The sequence below is a fragment of the Natrix helvetica genome (assembly GCF_964273705.1).
Source record: "Natrix helvetica genome assembly, chromosome: 2".
Taxonomy (NCBI): domain Eukaryota; kingdom Metazoa; phylum Chordata; class Lepidosauria; order Squamata; family Natricidae; genus Natrix; species Natrix helvetica.
Window position 1 is genome coordinate 40,992,395 of NC_138552.1, and position 19,015 is coordinate 41,011,409.

Genomic DNA, 19,015 nt, shown 5'->3' on the forward strand with positions numbered 1-19,015 from the left:
TAATACTTAAAAACAAAATATTAATCATCATACTCTCTATTACTGTATTTACTGTTATACATGAACAAAATCAAGCACAAGCAGAATTATGAAGTGACACCAAAGCAAAACTAAGTAAGCCAACCAAAATAGGTAGGCCAGGAAATATTGTGACAGAAGGAATGGAATAGAAGCTTTGGAGAAGAGTAATGAAATAAGAATTCCTGAACTTCCAAACAGAGATTTGAAACATGCATATTGTTACTGTTCTTACTTATAAAACTAAATAGTGCAAGTAAACTCTATACAATTTTAAAACCGTTAGTTGAACTACAAAGATTTTTAAAATGTAAAGGAAAAGAAACTTTTCATCTGATTCTTATTGTTTTATTGTATTATTAATTTGCTCTAGTTGAATATGGGAAAATGGATTAAAAATGAATACAGGGAGGAGGAGGAGGAGGGGGAGGTATAGAAGTAGCTGGCAAAGTTATACCATGAATTTAAGATACTATTGTTTAATTAGTATCTTGCAGCAGCATGGACAAATCAGTGTGCTATAGTATGCATTGTAGAATTTGAGTGTTTCAGAATGAAAAATTAACATATTTTTTTTCTCTCAGCATCAAGGGCAAGTGCTTAACGATGTTGTAGATGGAAAAGAAATTTACAATACAATACGGCGAAAAACTAAAGATGCATTCTATAAAAATATTGTTAAAAAAGGATATCTTCTTAAAAAAAGTAAGTACAAATCATAGTTTTTTAGTTAAAAAACAGCTGTGAATATCTGACAATTCAGTTAAATTTTGCTTTACTTGTGGCAAATACATCCAGTGTCAATAATCTTGTACCTACTGCAGTTTAGGAAATCTTAAATTATACTAAATAGAGCCTGTTTGGTCTAGTGGTTAGCTATGAAAGCCAGCTGGGTGACTTTGGATCAGTCACTCTCTTTCAGCCGAATCAACCTCACAGTATTGTTGCTGTGGGGAAAACAGGAGGAAGAAGGGGTGTCAGATATGTTCACCACCTTTAATTATTTGTAAAAATAATAAAGGAGAGAAATAAATAAATATTGTGTGGTAGAAACATAATGTAATGCTATCTGCTTATACTCAATTTGTATGCTTTATATAGAGTGTAACTGCATATTACTATCTTTTTAGCTCATATTTATATGTTAATATTCTTCTGCAACAAGAAAATGCAATTCTGCAATTGCCTTTTTCTTCTGCTTATGATGTATAGAACTTGAAACTACTAATCAGATTTACAATATTAAAAAAAGAAAACTTCAAGAAAGGTATGAATTCATACATTCATACCCAGTCTATAGAGAATCTTCCCAGCAGTCAATCAAAATTTGAGTTTGGCTAAACATTTACCTTATGTACCATTCCATTGTTAAAGATTCATTAAAAAAATTGAGGGGTAATTTGAACAAATAAGGTAGAATTGACAAAGATAATTTTAGACTGTCAAAGACTTGATGATAAAAAATCCACATACTTTACCCTGCCTTTTTACCATGGTTACAGGTAAAGGAAAGCGGTGGAAGAACTTGTACTTTATTTTAGAAGGAAATGATGCTCAGCTTATTTATTTTGAAAGTGAAAAACGGGCGACTAAACCCAAAGGATTGATAGATCTTAGTGTATGTTCTGTCTATGGTGTACATGATAGTCTGTTTGGCAGGTAAGATATTATTTTCAAATATTTTGGGGTTAATTTCATTATTAGTGAAGCAAATGTAAAGACACTCTTCTGACAATATCTGAATGGGATTTTAAACTTGGAGAATATCAGCAACATATAAAACTTTTTAATATTTTAATTCTTGTTAAATTTGTTCCATTCATCAATATTTGCCATTCATTTGTTTGTGTGTGTGTCTGTGTCTGTGTGTGTGTTAACAACACAAGATTTTTTTTCCACCTTGAAAAGTCAAATAATTCTAATGCTTGTAACATTAATAATCCAAATTGTAATTAATATTATTATAATATCTTTTTTCTCATCTCTGTTTTTAGTATTCTAGTTTATATAAATAATAGAATGTCAATAATTTTTAAAAATAATAAAGTGGAGGAGTCTTGAAAACAAAAAGGTTACTTATAAGTGGTTCTTGAACAATAGAAAATATATTTGCCTCATTTTTTCTTTTTTAATTTTGTATTGCTATAAATCTTGATACATTATGCTTTTTGTTGCTCAAGAGCTATTGTAAATCATATTTTTTTGTTTTAAAAACTTGTACAATGTATTGATTTTTAAATTTTGCAAGGAACAAAAAATGAGTATTTCTGGAAGTAAAATGACCCATTTTTTATTTTTGTTTGTGCTTTTTTAGTGGGAGAAGGGTTAGGTCAGTGTGAGAACATTAAAACTAACATATAGTTTTATGGCCTATGGATTGTCCATTTCTATTCCCGACCATAGGACTTGAATAATTCAACTAAGAATTTGGCTACCTTTAAGAAGATGGTGATATTATAACATGTATGCCATGAAGCAGACTTTCTAGGAGTTACTGGAACAGGGGCCAATACCCCCAAAAATCTATAACAGAACTTAAACCAAAAACAAGTACTGTGTATGAATGATATGTGTTATTCTTAGGGTTTGAAAGTTAAGAAAAATAATTTGCATTAAAGTGCTGGATTAAATTCCTAGTGTGCATTATTTGTAAAATTCAGTTGAAATATTATATTATATTAAAATTAGGTTTGTTTCTATCATTCAAAATTGTTTTTAAAGTTCCTTACTTCCTGAACATAAACATAATCATCAAGCCCAATACTAGGTACATTTTGATTACCCAAAAGCAAATTTGTTTGTAATGACATTTTAGGTTAGAGAAGACTAACAAATTAAAATTGACTATTTAGAATTCAATCTTCAATTCATGCAGATTTTGGAGTTACCGTAATATTAACTTATTTATTTTTAATTACTAGATTTATTTTCTCTCCATCTCATCTTGAGCTGATTTATCTTTAAAAGATGCTATTAATGTACATTAAAAAGAGATGAATATTATCAATTAAAATATAGGCATATTTGGAAAATAAAGAAGAATTTTAATGCACTACAATAGGATAGTAATAGTAGTAAACATATATGGGAGTGAAAAGACTGCAGGTCCCAAAAGTGACACCTGATTTCTGTTAAAAGAATTATATTTTTATTTGTTTATTTGTTTGTTTTTCCTTTAAATAGGCCAAACTGTTTTCAGATAGTAGTTCAGCACTTTAGTGAAGAGCATTACATCTTTTACTTTGCAGGAGAAACTCCAGAACAAGCACAGGTAATTTTTTTTAAAAAAACCTACTGTAGTAATATGATTAAGATAGCAGTATATGACATGTTTTAATGTATTGTGATAAAAATTAGATTGGATCGTAATAATGTGTTTGTTATAGTGGATTGTATTTATAATATTCGAATTACAGCTTGTGTGTGCATGCACGCGCACACTCACCCAAAAAAGGACATTTTCCTTGTAAGGAGATTGACATACAGTTTAGTGAAGCATTTTTTTAAAAGGTAGAGTGTAAAAGGTTGACACAATTTAAGAAATCTCTTTAGAAGTGAACAAGAGCAAATACTTACAGAAATAGGGCAGTCAGAAAAAAGTGTCTTCAGTTGCCTTTATACTTTACCTTCCTGTAATTAAATTGTTAATTGATTATGATCATACTACTTTTCTGCATTAGGAGAAATAAGAAAGAGACCTGCTATAAAAAGTTAAACTAACTAAAATACCTAGAGATTAGTTAAAGGGTTAAACATAAGTGCAATTCTGTCCGTAATCCTGCACCCAGCTATGGACCTATAAACATTTGCACTGTATAGGTGGGAACTATTGATCTGAGATTTCTTACTTGCAGGACTGGATGAAAGATTTACAAACTTTTTGCAATTTACGAAAAACAAGTTCAGGAACATCTAATAAGCGCTTGCGTCAGGTAATGTGTTCTCACTGAAACTGAAATGTTTTTGATTGAAGTAATCTATTACTTGTATAAATTAAAGAAATTATAACTTTTTTTTAGAATAATCAGTGTCTCCTTTACCATGTACTTTAAATAAATTAAAGATTGAAATAAACATGAAATAAATGGAGTTAATAATTTTAATAACATATGTGCTGCTTTGCTTTTAATAATTTTAAATTTCAATGTTAATAATGAAGTCAAAGCCGTTAGGATTCATGAACTAACCTACTAACCAAATTTTAAGAAAAAGCAGTTATATAATCAATTATGATGTTAATTGGCATTTTTTTATAGATTGCTCCATAATTATGATGGAGCAACATATATCTGGTAGTATGGGATGTCATTTAGTGTATTTTATGTCTAATTATCATTGTGTGGATGTCATTTTATATATGTTATAGGTTTATGTATTGAGAATAATATATATTGAATATATATATTATTCAATATATATAATATACATTGAAAAATAAGTATATTCTCATCTGAAAACTAATTGTTTAGCATAAATGAGGCATTTTTACAAAGAAGCCAACCCCAAAAGTGTATATTATTGTAATAATTGAATATTGTTTATTGGGTCCCTTTTTCTTCCAAAAATTCTTGAGAATAATAAATAGTAAGTAGCAAATTGTACTGATTATGTCTTTATATTTGGTGAAATGTTTAATATTTAGATGTTACAGTACTCTCTCTTCCAATTTTCTGTGACAAAATTAGTCATTATAAATTCTTTTAATCATAAAAATAGTGTTTTATGATTAAATATTAACTTTCTTATAGAATTGATGTACGTTCTTTTAAAAGGCTGTATGTGTCTGCACAGAGCAAACTCTTATGAATTACAGAGAGGTTTAAATAGAGGTGGTTGCTTATGCCTTCCACATTCTATGACATTTCTTTACATCCCAGGAAGTGGCACAGTGATCCTTTTCAACTTTCTACTAGTTCCTACATTAGTTAGCAATGTAAGATATTTTGTAGAAGATTATTGCATTCCAGGGAGATTGATGGTTTTATGAATTTATTTTGCAATAGGTCAGTGATGGCAAACCTTTATGGCACTGAGTGTCAAAAAGGGAGTATGCACACTTGTCTTGATTGCAACCTGGAAGAGGAGCTCCCCAGGGGGATGCATGTGCCGGAAAATGAATTTCTCATTCTGGCATGTGCATGCGTGCCAGCCAGAGCATAGGTACTGGTACAGTTACTCTTCCAGTTACTGGTGCGCATGAGTGTGTGACGATCAGCTGACCGGCATGCATGCTCGCACCAGAAAATGAAAGACCAGCTCTTCCAGTTTCTGGCACTGCCGCATGCATGAAAGCAAGGTCATAATCACTCACACATGCACGCCAGAAACCCAGAAGAGGGATAGGCGACATGGTTCCACATGACACTTTGGGCCTGCATGTCATAGGTACACCATCATGGCAATAGGTGCTTTCTCCCATCCTATCCCTTTCAATAATTAAACATGTGTCACTTTTATTGTTGCTCTGCATTCTGTTTGTCTTTATCCATGTACCTTTGGAGCAGTAATATCATTAAATAGTTTCTCTGAATTTGCTTTTGCAGGCACAAACTGTTAAAAACCATCAGTCAATAATTTTGCACTGTATTCTTATTTTAGTAGTGTGTAAATTCTATCCAGACATTTTTCCGCTTTCTTTATCAACATTTAGATAAATGTGAAAGTATATACAATAGCATTCAAGTTAAATTTATTTATGCTTGATTTCTTAATTTGGTATTACTAGGCATATAATTACTTAATATATCAGTAGGTGTAACTATTTATAGTTTATATACAATCTTTTATACTTCATAATTTGTGTAAAATAAATTTTAAAATTCTGTTGCAATTTTTTCTAGGTCAGCAGTCTTATATTGCATGTTGAAGAAGCCCATACACTTCCAGCAAAGCATTTTACTAATCCTTACTGTAATATATCCCTGAATGCTGTTCAGGTGGCAAAAACCCATGTACGAGAAGGTCAGAACCCTGTGTGGTCAGAGGAGTTTGTGTTTGAGTAAGTTCCATGCAAATTCTATTATATGGGGCAGGAATGTTTGCCAACAAACTGAATAGATTTTAAAAAAAAAAAACTTCTTTAAAATGGAATTGGAAATCAGACAGTTTTATAGTATGTCGCTTTCTTTTATTTGTTTACCACTATGACTAATGAAAATACCAACAACTTTCTGGCATTTTGATGTTCAATGTGAAGGTAAAATACAAATATGAATCTGATTTTTCTTTTTTTCCCCCCCAGTGATCTTTCTTCTGATATCAACAGGTTTGAAATAAGCCTTAGTAATAAAACAAAGAAGAGTAAAGATCCTGATATATGTAAGTTTGGCATTTTTTTAAAAAAAAATATCATTTCAAAATTATTGCATTTATCCAAAAGGAAAATGACTTTTCTCCAGTTAAATAAAAAAGTTTTCACATAACTTAGAGCTACTTTGTTCCCTTCCTGTAATATCGTTCTTAGCACATAATTTATTGTAAATTTCATTGCTGTTGAATCTTCATTTTTGGTAGTCATTTCAGCTGTAATTTCAGTTCGTAGAAATACTTTGAAAACGAGAGGATAGTGGCCATTATGTATTCTCATTTCAAATGGTCTTCAGATCCTATCTGATTTCCACTTAGGAAATTCCTATAGGCAGGTGAATTGAGGGCCTAGTTTTCTGCTAATATGATGCAGCATCTCAGGCCCATGACAAAGTTGTTCCCAGGTAACCTCTGTTGGTTGGCTAATCTGTGTTAGCTCCTTGATTTTTTGAGGAACTTTGGGAGATGAAGCGATACGGCAATGCCTGAAATGCAGGTAGAAGACAATGAAGATTGAGTTTAACCAAGCATGAATATGTGCCCAAGTTTAGCCTATTCTGTGATAATGCTAAAGGAGAAATATGTATTCTATTTATCTGTTTTTTTAATTATTCCCTTTATATGAGTTAAAGTAAAAATTAACAACAAACATTACAAAGTTTTAAAAACACATTGGCCAAGAAATGTAAACTCAGATCTCTAGCATAATCAAAAAGCAGGTTCTTGCACTGTCTCTGGGTCTCTGGGCAAGGGCCAGAACTAAGTCTTTAGAACCTTATGAAAGGCCAGCAGGGTCAGGGATATCCTGATCTCCAGAGGTAGAATGTTCCACAAGCTAGATGCTATAGGTTAGGGTTAGGGAATGTATTCTAGGGTCTGCCATCCAACATTCCTTGGCCAATGGGACCTGAAGTATGGCTATCCTTCCTGGCCAATTAGATGGCAGAAATAACTGGGGAAAGAATGCTTTTCAAGGACAGTCCCATGTAGAACACATTGCAGTAGTACAGATGAGAGGTCACGACGACATGAGTGACTATTTACAACCACCACCCCCGACACACAACTCAAAGGATTACCAAAGACCTCCTAGCCAGGAATTACACACTAGATCTGTCCATATTCATTTCTTGAAGACGATAAAGATGGGAAATAGATTTAGGAAGTAAAATTGAAGACAAAATTTGAGGGATGGAAACTCATTAGTCTTACAACCAATTCTACTCTCTCATAGGACACGTTTTCAGTTTCTTGTTGGAGAGATTGTAAAACAAAAGGAATATTCTTTCATATCTGTTGCCTTGCAACATACAAACACTTTGATCAGAATTTTTGGTAGGAATAGGTTTGGTAATAATAATGTATCAATAATAATAGCATATCAAGCAAACACAAATAGGTATTTTAAATATTTTTAGTGCGAAGAATATAACATTATAAATTAAACATTCTTTTTTATTTACATCAGCAAAATAACGTGCAGCTCTGCAGGGGAAGTACATGAAAGGGGAATAGCACAAAAACCTTAGTGTTTGTAGGAAAAAGACAATTCATAAGTAAAAATTATGATGAAACAAAATAGATTCTGTTTTATTCAAATGTATGTAACTGTCTTTAGAAATACCGTAGTATACCGGAATATAAGATGCACCTTTTTGCCTCAAAAAAGAGGCTGAAAATCTGGGTGCGTCTTATACACTGAATCCAGCATTTTTTGCCTCCCAAAGCCCCACCCCTTCACCAAAATGGCTGTGCATAGCCTTTTGAAGGCTTTTAGAGAGCTCCTGTAGGCTGGGGAGGGCAGAAATGAGCAAAATAGGCCTGTTTTTGCCATCCCCCAACCCTCAGCAGCAATCTATAAGCTTCCTAAAGGCTATGCATGCATTTTTTTTTGACAAAAACGGAGCCGTTTTTTGCTCGTTTGGGGGGGCACTCCCTCAGGAACACTCTGCAAGCCCCCCCCCCAGGCTACTCATGCCTTTTTTTAAAAAACGAGCCCATTTTCGGCAGGTTTGCAGAGGGCAAAAACTTTTTTCCCCCTTTCAGAAAGCTCTTTAGTTAGAGTGATTGATAAGAATTACATTGATCAAGTGTTGTGCCAGCAGAAACAAAGTCTTAGGTGCTGCAGATTGTCATTTCCTTCTCCAGCACATGAATGAATACACCTGGAAACATCTATCTACCTACCTACCTACCTACTCTCTCTCCCTCCGTACCTACCTTCTGTATTTCTCTCTCTCCCTCTATCTACCTACGTACCTACCTATCTACTCTCTCTCCCTATCTATCTACTGTATTTCTCTCTCTTTCTCTCCTGTATTTCTCTCTCTCTCTCTCTCTCTCTCTCTCTATCTATTTCTCTCTCTCTCTATCCCTCTACCTACCTACCTACTCTCTCTTTCTCTCTCCCTCCCTACCTACTGTATTTCTATCTCTCTCTCCTGTATTTCTCTCTCTCTCTCTCTCTCTCTCTCTCTCTCTCTCTCTCTCTCTCTCCCCCTTTATTTACCTAACTACCTAACTACTCACTCTCCCCACCTACCTACTGTATTTCTCTCTCTTTCTCTATCCTTCTATCTACCAACCTAGGTTGGTTCGTCTTATACTCCGGTGCGTCTTATACTCCAAAAAATACGGTAGTACAAATATGAAATATCCACCTAATACACTTCAGAAAATCTGGGAAAATGAAATGTAATAATAAAGTTATATGTTCTGAAATTGATGCAAGAGGAGATAAAATGTATATAGGTGAGCTTGAAAAAAAGAATGTTTAAATTTTAATATCTTTGTCTTTTAAAAAAGTAAATATTTTGTACTTTTCTTTCTGAGAAAATGATTTGATGCAACAGTGTTCAGGAAGAATGGTCCTGATAAATACTTTGTCTTTTGTATTTGTAGATAATCAGATATTCTGTCAGGCCCAAGCATAAGAACAACACAACAAAATCGAAATGATCCAATTCTTTATTTGTAAACACCTAAGAGACAGAATTTTGCTAAAGTGAATCTATAAGCTTTTAACCTAATAGATATATCCTGAGATTCTTGGGTGTGGCTACCCTCAAGCTTTTTCTTTCCCTTACCCATCCAGGTTAGAACTGGACCTCTTGTCTGATAAAGCTCTTTGTTGCTAAAACATTTATTTACTGCTCCTCTAGGTGCACATTCCATTACATATTCTTAGAAGTTGGAATGATTTATTCTATATGAGAGAAGAAAGAATTGTGTAATCCACGTTGAATTATGCTCTAGTTAATCCTACTGGAAAATTGTTTAAAGAGACGTTTCAGATACTTTATTAAACTCAGGGATGAAATAATTCATATTTTATTATATGTTTAAAACATTAGGATAATAATTAAGTCAAGTGTAATATTCTAACTAACACAGAGAGAATCTTGTTAACATCTTTCACATCAAACTTTAATGTCAGCCCATATATTCATGCACACCTCCCCACCCCCACCCCAGGTTAGCCAATACCACTGTGATTTCCTGATCCATCTAAGTCCTAACTAGGCCTTACCTCTAAAACCTCTAGCCCAGAAAAGGTTGGCCAGGAACAGCAACTTTTGAAATGTCAGACAGTTATAAGAGAATTGCAAAACGCTAACTATAATCTGTAATGTTATATTTCAAGTATTTATGCGATGCCAGTTGAACCGATTGCAGAAAGGACAAGCAACAGATGAATGGTTTCAGCTCAGTTCACATGTACCCCTGAAAGGTATTGAACCAGGCTCTTTGCGTGTCCGAGCACGATATTCTATGGAGAAAATAATGCCTGAAGAAGAATACAGTGAATTTAAAGAGGTACTGAAATAGTGTGATTTCAGTAGCATTTTGAAAAACATTTAAAGCATTTCTTGTCAATACAAGAAAATTACTATTATTAATTTTTGGTCTTTCAAGGTGTTTTTGTGTAGCTCTCAATTTGAACAGAAGATGTTTAGATTTATTTATACACTAAAATACTTCAGAAAACAATGTCAATTTTACAAGACTTAAAAGTTAGAGTAATATTGCTCTTCCAAATTTCAAACTATATTATTGAACAAGCTGTCTGTGATAGCTAACAGAATACATAAAATCCCCAAACACTAGAACTTTATTATTTGAAGGAGCATAGGTCATGAACTACATAAATATATATGAAGGAAGAACATGAAAAAGAACAAAATTGGAAAGGAGTTATTGTCTCAAAGATGCTTTTTCAAAGGCAACTGGACTTTGTCTTTTCTTGAAAACATTTAGCTTCTCATCCAAGAGACTTCTTCAGTCCTGACTGAATGGTGAAGAATGGAAGGATTTATATTCTTTGCAATCATCTGGTCGTTAGCACTCTGAAGATCATTAGCTGTTTGATAATTGTTGAGGCCACTTGGAGATTTATCTGTACTCTTAAGGTCACCTAAATCTATATCCAAATGGATGTGCAACATTTTTGGAAGTGCTAAAAGGAGAGCAGATAGGTGGTGTCCTTTCACTGTCCTTTCAAGGAAAAAACCAAAAGTCCATTTGCCTTTTGGGACAACCATGACCTGGATGATTGAGAATCTCCATAGATGAAATGACTTATAAGACAAAGTTTTGAACTTCATGAGAAACATAGTAAGTCCAACCATTTAACCCCTAGCCTTTTGCTTAAATGCCTTTCAAACTGGAGAGTACTAGAGTAAGAATTATATATGCAGATATTGTACACTTAGATTCCATAATAGATTAAAGTAGAAATGCAACAAAAATTACTTGGTGAAGGCTAAACATTATCATAGTCTATGTAACTATAAATTGTTGGAATAATAAAAACTGGTCTCAAAAATTAGGGAATACTTCTAAGAAAAAGGACAATATTTGAAGTGCTTGTAGAGAATCAGATTTTTAAAACTGGCTTTCATATATATTGTATATTACCCAGCAAGGGAAATTAAAGTATTTAGAGTAGGCTTTTAAGGGGGGAAAATAACTGAAATCAGAAATACATGAAAATTGCCAAACGTTTAGAAACAATATATCAGTGGGAGTACGTATAATACAAAAGACACAAAAACATATTTAAAATAGTTTTTTATTGTAAAAATACAGTAGCTTCTGCAACTACTTTCCATTCACAAATATTCTATTTTTGCATTAACTAATTTTTGATTTGCTTGTTTTTTTCTTTTAAGAAAAAAATGATATTTCAGTTTTATATTAAATTATTAACCTTTATTTTTCAGTTGGTACTGCAAAAAGAGTTGCACGTGGTCTATGCCTTATCCCATGTGTGCGGACAAGATAGAACATTGCTGGCTAGTATTTTACTTAAAATTTTTCTCCATGAAAAACTGGAAGCATTATTATTGCGAACACTAAATGACAGAGAAATATGCATGGAAGGTACATTCTAAATCTTTAATACTGATTTCTGAAATTAATTTTCTATGACATTCCTTTTCTCTTTTCCCAAGATTCCCAATCCTTACCTTTAGAATGTCTTTTGGACCATTAACATCTCTCAGATTTTTTTTAAGATGCCATATATAATATTTGAACTCAGTAAACAAACAAATATTTTTATTCAGATGAAGCCACTACTTTATTCCGTGCCACCACACTGGCAAGTACCCTTATGGAGCAGTATATGAAAGCTACAGCTACACGGTTTGTGCATCATGCTCTAAAGGACTCTATTTTAAAGATAATGGAGAGTAAACAATCTTGTGAGGTAAGGAACTTCAGTTAATATTACTATATAATGAATATGCACGTTTTATTTAGGAAACACATTTTTAATGTACATTTATTTCATTTACAGCAATTTTCTGTGCTAGACCTATAAGCCTGTGATGAAGATTAATTCTCTTTCTATTATATTATTTAGGTTTTAAATTGAGTTATGAATATATTGTATCATTGACAATTTTCTAAGTACATTAATTTTAGAAATGCTATACTAGAAGTATAAAAAATCATATGCTAATCTAATTAATACTTGTCGTTAAAACACATGTTTCCAACATTATTCCATTGTATTATTTTAGCTTAAAGCAGATATTCTCAACCTGGGGTTCACAAATCCCTTGAGAATCCAAAGGAATCTTTGAACTTTGGGAAAAAACATAACATCTTTATTTCCAGTACTTCTAACTAAACTTTGCATTCAATGATATACATATGGTACTATGTAAATATGGCCTCTAGACTCCAAAACTTGGGGTTTTTTTAAAAAATGATTTATATTGCCAACCATCACACCAGTGGTGGGTTCCTATCGGTTTGGACCGGTTCGGCTGAACCGGTAGTTTTGACGGCCTGGGTTGCTGGAACCGGCAGTGACCAGGCTGCCACACCCACAAACTGGTTCTCTGGGAGGCGCCATAGGCATTGCCATCGTATTTTGCTTCTGTGCATGCGCAGAACACTTTTTATTGCTCTGTGCATGCGCGCAAAACACACACGGCACATCCACGATCAAACCAGCAGTAGAGATTGCCGGAACCCACCCCTGCATTACACATATATGACTGAGCAGCTTTCAATAAAATAGATCAAACAAATAAAACACGTAATATTAACAAATATATAGCAGCCAAGCGTCACAAAATAACCATCAACAAACCAAGAGGTTTGCTTTTGCACTCATCTGGGGCTCCAAGCCCATGTATAAAATCAAGTTTTAGGGGTACTGCAAAAGGCCAATAGGATTTGGGATACCCTAATCTCAGATGGAATTAAGAGATTAAAAATGTTTGCTAACCTCATAACATTGAAATTATTGTACCTAAAAAGTGCATCATTTTATACGATACAATAGCAGAGTTGGAAGGGATCTTGGAGGTCTTCTAGTCCAACCCGCTGCCTAGGCAGGAAACCCTATATCATTTCAGACAAATGGCTATCCAACATCTTCTTAAAGACTTCCAGTGTTGGGGCATTCAACTTCGGGAGGCAAGCTGTTCCACTGATTAATTGTTCTAACTGTCATTTCTCCTCAGTTCTAAGTTGCTTCTCTCCTTGATTAGCTTCCACCCATTGCTTCTTGTTCTACCCTCAGGTGCCTTGGAAAATAGTTTGACTCCCTCTTCTTTGTGGCAACCCCTGAGATATTGTAACACTGCCATCATGTCTGTCCTAGTCTCCCCTTCTTTCTATTAAACTAGACATACCCAGTTCCTGCAACTGCTCTTCATATGTTTTAGTCTCCAGTCCCCTAATCATCTTTGTTGCTCTTCTCTGCACTCTTTCTAGGGTCTCCACATCTTTTCTACATCGTGGTGACCAAAATTGAATGCAGTATTCCAGGTGTGGCCTTACCAAGGCATTATAAAGTGATATTAACACTTCACGTGATCTTGATTCTATCCCTCTGTTTATGTAGCCTAGAACCGTGTTGGCTTTTTTGGCAGCTGCTGCACACTGCTGGCTCATATTTAAATGGCTGTCCACTAGGACTCCAAGATCCATTTCACAGTTACTACTGTTGAGCAAGGTACCACCTATACTGTACCTGTGCATTTCGTTTTTGTTGCCTAAATGTAGAACCTTACTCTTTCCACCATTGAATTTCATTTTATCAGATAATGCCCAATGTTCAAGTTTGTCAAGATCCTTCTGTATCTATCTTCTGGAGTGTTGGCTATTCCTTAATTAACTTTTGGGAACTGTTATTTTTCTTCTTCATTGGTATTGTGGTAGACTGCGCTTTTGTAATCTCACTTTTCAAAATTTCCCAAGCTTCTTGAGTTGTTTTCCTCTTGAGGATTCTCATCCATGGAATTCTTCCCAAGCTCTCTGTAAGTTTATTGAAATTAGCTCTCTTAAAGTCCAAGACTCTAGTTTGACTTTGTTCTACTACTTGTGTTTGCATAATGTTGAATTCCAATATTGCATGGTCACTTGCCCCCAGGGTTCCTGTGGCTTCAACACCTTCTATCATTTCCTCCCTGTTAGTGAGAATTAAATCTAATATGGCCGATCACCTTGTTCCCTTCTCTACTTTTGGGGAAACAAAGTTGTCTGCTAGGTTTGTTAGGAACCTGTTGGATTTTCCACTTGATGCAGAGTTTGTTTCCCAGTTGATGTCAGGGTAGTTAAAATCCCCCACTACTGTTGTGGTGTGCTTCCTGCATACCTTAGCTGACTAGCAAAAAGTTCATCTACTTCCTCTGCTTGGTTGGGTGGCCTGTAGTATAGACCTATGGCAATGTCATCCCCCTCCCCCCTGCAACCTTTATTATTGACTCAAATGCATTCAAGATAGTTCTCATCATTATTGTGCTCTATTTATTGTAGAGAGGTAATTATTTTTTATATATAGTGCAACTCCACCTCATTATATATAGTGCAACTCCTTACTTTACTTTACTTTACTTTATTTGCGCTTATAGACCGCCCCCTCTCCCAAAAGGGACTCGGGGCGGTGTACAGTCCATACATAAAAAATACATAACATGAATAATTAACTAATTAAATAGTTAAATAATTAAATAGTTAAATAGTTATGGAGGAGGTTAAAAGAAGAACTGTACATCTAAGTAAAGTATCTAAAATGTAGTTTTAAAAACCCTTAAAAAATATCCCATAAGTTAAATTTAAAAACAGTTCCCCTAAAATACCAGTTAAAATATATCTGCCAGGAGGTAGAAGTTATGAATGTGCCAGGCCAGCTAATCGGAACAGGTGAGTCTTCAATTTTTGTCGGAAGGAGCGGAAGTGGGTGGTGGTTCTAATGTCGGGGGGGAGGTCATTCCAGAGGGTTGGGCCCATCACAGAGAAGGCCCTACTCCTAGGCGTCGCCCGTTGGCATTGCCTGGTGGATGGCACCAGGAGAAGTCCCTCCCTGTGAGAACGGATTGGTCGCAGGGATGTGTGTGGCAGGATGCAATCCCGCAGGTAGCTAGGTCCTGTGCCATGGAGCGCTTTAAAGATGGTAATCAAAACCTTGAAACGCACCCGAAAAACCACAGGCAGCCAGTGCAGCTCGCGCAGGAGAGGTGTTACGTGGGAGTACCTGGTACTCCCCATGATAGCCCGCGCGGCTGCATTCTGGACTAGCTGCAGTCTTCAGGCGTGTCCCAAGGGAAGCCCCATGTAGAGAGCATTGCAGTAGTCCAGGCGGGACGTCACCAGTGCGTGAGTGACCGTGCGTAGGGCATCCCGGTCCAGTAGGGGGTGCAATAGGCGCACCAGGCGAACCTGGTGGAACGCCCCCCTTGCCACGGCTGCCACATGATCGTCCATTGACAGCCGGGCATCTAGGAGGACGCCCAAATTGTGCGCCCGTTCCACGGGGGGCAATTGTTCGCTCCCTATGGCCAGTGATGGAGTCAGCTGGCTGAACCGAGGTGCCGGTAACCACAGCCACTCAGTCTTGGAGGGGTTGAGTTTGAGTCTGTTGTCCCCCATCCAGACCCCGACGGCTTCCAAACACCGGGACATCACTTCGACAGCCTCGTTGGGGTGGTTTGGGGTTGAAATGTACAGCTGGGTATCATCAGCGTACAGGTGGTACTCAACCCCAAAACCACGGATGATCTCCCCCAGTGGCTTCACATATGCGTTGAACAGAAGGGGCGAGAGGACCGACCCCTGTGGCACCCAAGTGAGTGGCCTCACGGTCAACCTCTGCCCTCCTGTCAACACACATTGCGTCCGGTCGGAGAGGTAGGAGCCGAACCACCGCAAAACAGTGCCTCCGACTCCCATCCCCTCCAGCCGGCGCAATAAGATACCATGGTCGATGGTATCAAAAGCCGCTGAGAGATCTAATAGGACCAGGATAGAGGAACAGCCAACGCGACCAAGGCCGTCTCCGTGCTGTGCCCGGGTCGGAAGCCGGACTGGCGTGGGTCTAGATATTCGGATTCGTCAAGTTGTCGCGGAAATTGCTGTGCCACCAAATTCTCAACAACCTTCGCTAGAAAGGGAAGGTTGGAGACTGGACGGTAATTAGCTAGTTCTGTCGGGTCGAGGGAAGGCCTCTTGAGTAAGGGCCTTACCACCACCTCTTTCAAGGCAGTTGGTAAGGATCCCTCGCCCAACGAGGCGTTCACCAGGCCCAGAAGCCAGCCTCGTGTCACCTCCCAGGATGCCAGTACCAGCCAGGAGGGACACGGGTCTATTGAACATGTGGTGGGTCGCAGCCGTCCACGTAACCTGTCCAAATCCTCAGGGGCAACAGAGTCAAACTCCTCCCAGAATGGTCTCACAAGACTCACTGTTGACGGCTCCCCTGGTCCACTGAAGGCCCATCCGCTCCGAATCTGAGCGACTTTGTCCTGCAGGTATTCCCCAAACTCCTCTGCTCTGCCCTGCAAGGGGCTTCCCGCGTCCTCTGCGATAAGAGGGAGGGGGTTACCCTAAACAGGGCGGCAGGGCGGTTATCCGCGGACGCAATAAGAGCGGCACAATGTCTACATTTGGCCGCTCTTAATGCCACAAGGTAGGTCCGTAAATAGGCTCTTACCTGTGTTCGATCAGATTCGGAGCGTGAGGACCTCCACCTGCTCTCTAGACGTCTCCTATGGCGCTTCATCACCCTCAGCTCCTCGGTATACCAAGGAGCCCGGGTGGGTTGCTGCCGTAGGAGAGGTCGCAGAGGCGCAACCCGGTCCAAGGCCCCAGCCGCCGCCCTATTCCAGGCAGCCACTAGGTCCTCCGACCGAGAGCGGGTCAGGGCTACAGGTAGTGGCCCAAGCTCCATCTGGAACCTATCCGGTTCCATCAGGTGCCTGGGGCGGTACCAACTTGGACAGTTTGGCTCCGCCTCCTCACGGTGGGGGGTAGCGCCAGGGAAGTCCAGCCGGAGAGATGAGTAATCTGACCATGACAGGGGAGTAATAACTAAGTCCCCTATTCCCAGATCACTCGTCCACTGCTCAGATACAAAAACAAGGTCCAGTGTGTGGCCACCTTCGTGTGTGGGGCCCTGAATTAATTGGGTCAGGTCCATGGCTGTCATGGAAGCCATGAACTCCCGAGCCACCTCAGATGCTGGTCCCGTCGATGGCAGGTTGAAATCACCCATAACCAAACGTTTGGGGATCTCAACTGCCGTCTCTGAGATCAGCTCGAGGAGCTCGGGCAGGGCCGCTGATGCGTAGCGAGGAGCCAAGTATACAATCAGCAGACCCCACTGCCTCCCTGGGCCCCATTTCACACCTAGGGACTCACACCCGGGTATCTGAGGAACAGTGAACTCCCTCGGCTCTAAACATTCCCGTATAACTACCGCCACCCCACCACCCTTACCCAGGGCCCGAGGCTGATGGAATGCCCGGAAACCCGGTGGGCACATTTCCACGAGGGGTAAACCACCCTCGTGGCCCAACCAGGTCTCCGTTATCCCTGCAAGGTCCAGCTCCCCCTCAGAGATCAACTCACTAATGAGGGGGGCCTTGTTGGTCACGGACTTTGCATTGCAAAGCATCAGCCCCAGGCCCTGGCTCTGTAGTTCCTGGCCACCTAGACTGCGGGGGTTGGTACAAACGACCGGGCGTAGCCAGCAGCCACAGTCTCCCAACCGACCTTGTGATCTTCTCATGTCCTCGCATCCCCCCCTCCCCGCGACCGTTGTAATAAAACAACCCTCTGTTGGAATAACTTGTTCCTTCACCCCCCCACCCCACTTACTTCCCTCCTGGACTCACCTGTTCGTCTGGCACTGGCTCCCCTCCCGGCCTGGTTAACCCACCCCCCCACCCTGGAACCCCCTAACAACGATACAAAACATTTAATTAAAAATCCCCTTAGCTTCCGTTTCTTCCACCTCTCGGGGTTCACAAACCCGTCATCAAGGCAGGCCCTTGAGAGAGCCAAGGGCCATGCCTGCGAGAGAGGGGTCTCCCGCAGGCGGAGCAGGTCTGACCTCGAGTAGATTGTTAAAAACCCGGTGGGGTCAGGGTGCTGGTGATGGAAAGTTAGTAGACAGTGGGTCAGGGTCTCAATAGGAAGAAGGAGGCTTCAATGTCCAGTTAGTACTTGGATAAGGTGGGGGGGGGAAATGCTCGAATGTCCCCAAATGGTGAAAGATGGCAGAGATGACAAAAAGGTGGGAGGTAGTCCAAGGTGGTCCCAGGTGAGTATGAGTTCCTTAATGGGTGGGGGGGCGTTCTTGGCCCAGTCGTTCTTGGCCTAACCGCTCCGGCCTATCCATGGCCCTGAAACAGGGCTTCCGGTGGCCTCCGATGTTCCAGGCCACCCCCAACCATTGTCCTGTACCTTCGCCCTCTCTCCTGGCTCCCATCCAGAAAGCCAGGTGGGCACACTCCACCCTGGCCCCCACCCGGCGCTCTGAAGTTCTTGATAAACACTTGGCATCCTCTGCTGGCGCCGGCAGGCCCGGGGGCATAGGAGCCGCCAGGAGACGATAGAAAACCACAGAGGAATCCCTGGCAGAGGCGTCACTCTTTACACTCGTCCCGCCGCCGCCACCGTCCCCATCTGCCTCTCCCGACTGCTCTGATATTGTCAGCCTCGTTCTCAGCCTCGTTCTCCTCACCTGTGCCTCGTTCTCCTCACCGGTGTCTCTCTCTCCGCCAGCGCAATCCTCACGCCGCGCGCCGCCGCCATTACTTCCCAGCTTTCTCCCCCGCCTTCCGCTTACTGCCGTCCTTTCGTCCTTCCCCTCCAATCTCCCCCGACCACCCTCCCCCGATCACCCTGGCGGACCAAAACGAGCCTGAAACAAGCCAGGGTGGTCGAGCTG

General features: G+C 39.2%; 1 protein-coding gene across 1 annotated transcript in view; it reads left to right on the plus strand.

Annotated features, from left to right (window-relative positions):
• RASA1 (RAS p21 protein activator 1) overlaps positions 1–19,015 on the plus strand; it is a 45,797-nt gene that overhangs the window by 23,396 nt on the left and 3,386 nt on the right. Inside the window, exons 10-18 of the mRNA XM_081943816.1 lie at positions 603–723; positions 1,521–1,677; positions 3,202–3,289; positions 3,873–3,950; positions 5,859–6,016; positions 6,260–6,336; positions 9,968–10,140; positions 11,547–11,706; positions 11,892–12,034. Of these exons, the coding sequence (XP_081799942.1) occupies positions 603–723; positions 1,521–1,677; positions 3,202–3,289; positions 3,873–3,950; positions 5,859–6,016; positions 6,260–6,336; positions 9,968–10,140; positions 11,547–11,706; positions 11,892–12,034 (1,155 nt within the window). The remainder of the gene's footprint in view (positions 1–602; positions 724–1,520; positions 1,678–3,201; positions 3,290–3,872; positions 3,951–5,858; positions 6,017–6,259; positions 6,337–9,967; positions 10,141–11,546; positions 11,707–11,891; positions 12,035–19,015) is intronic.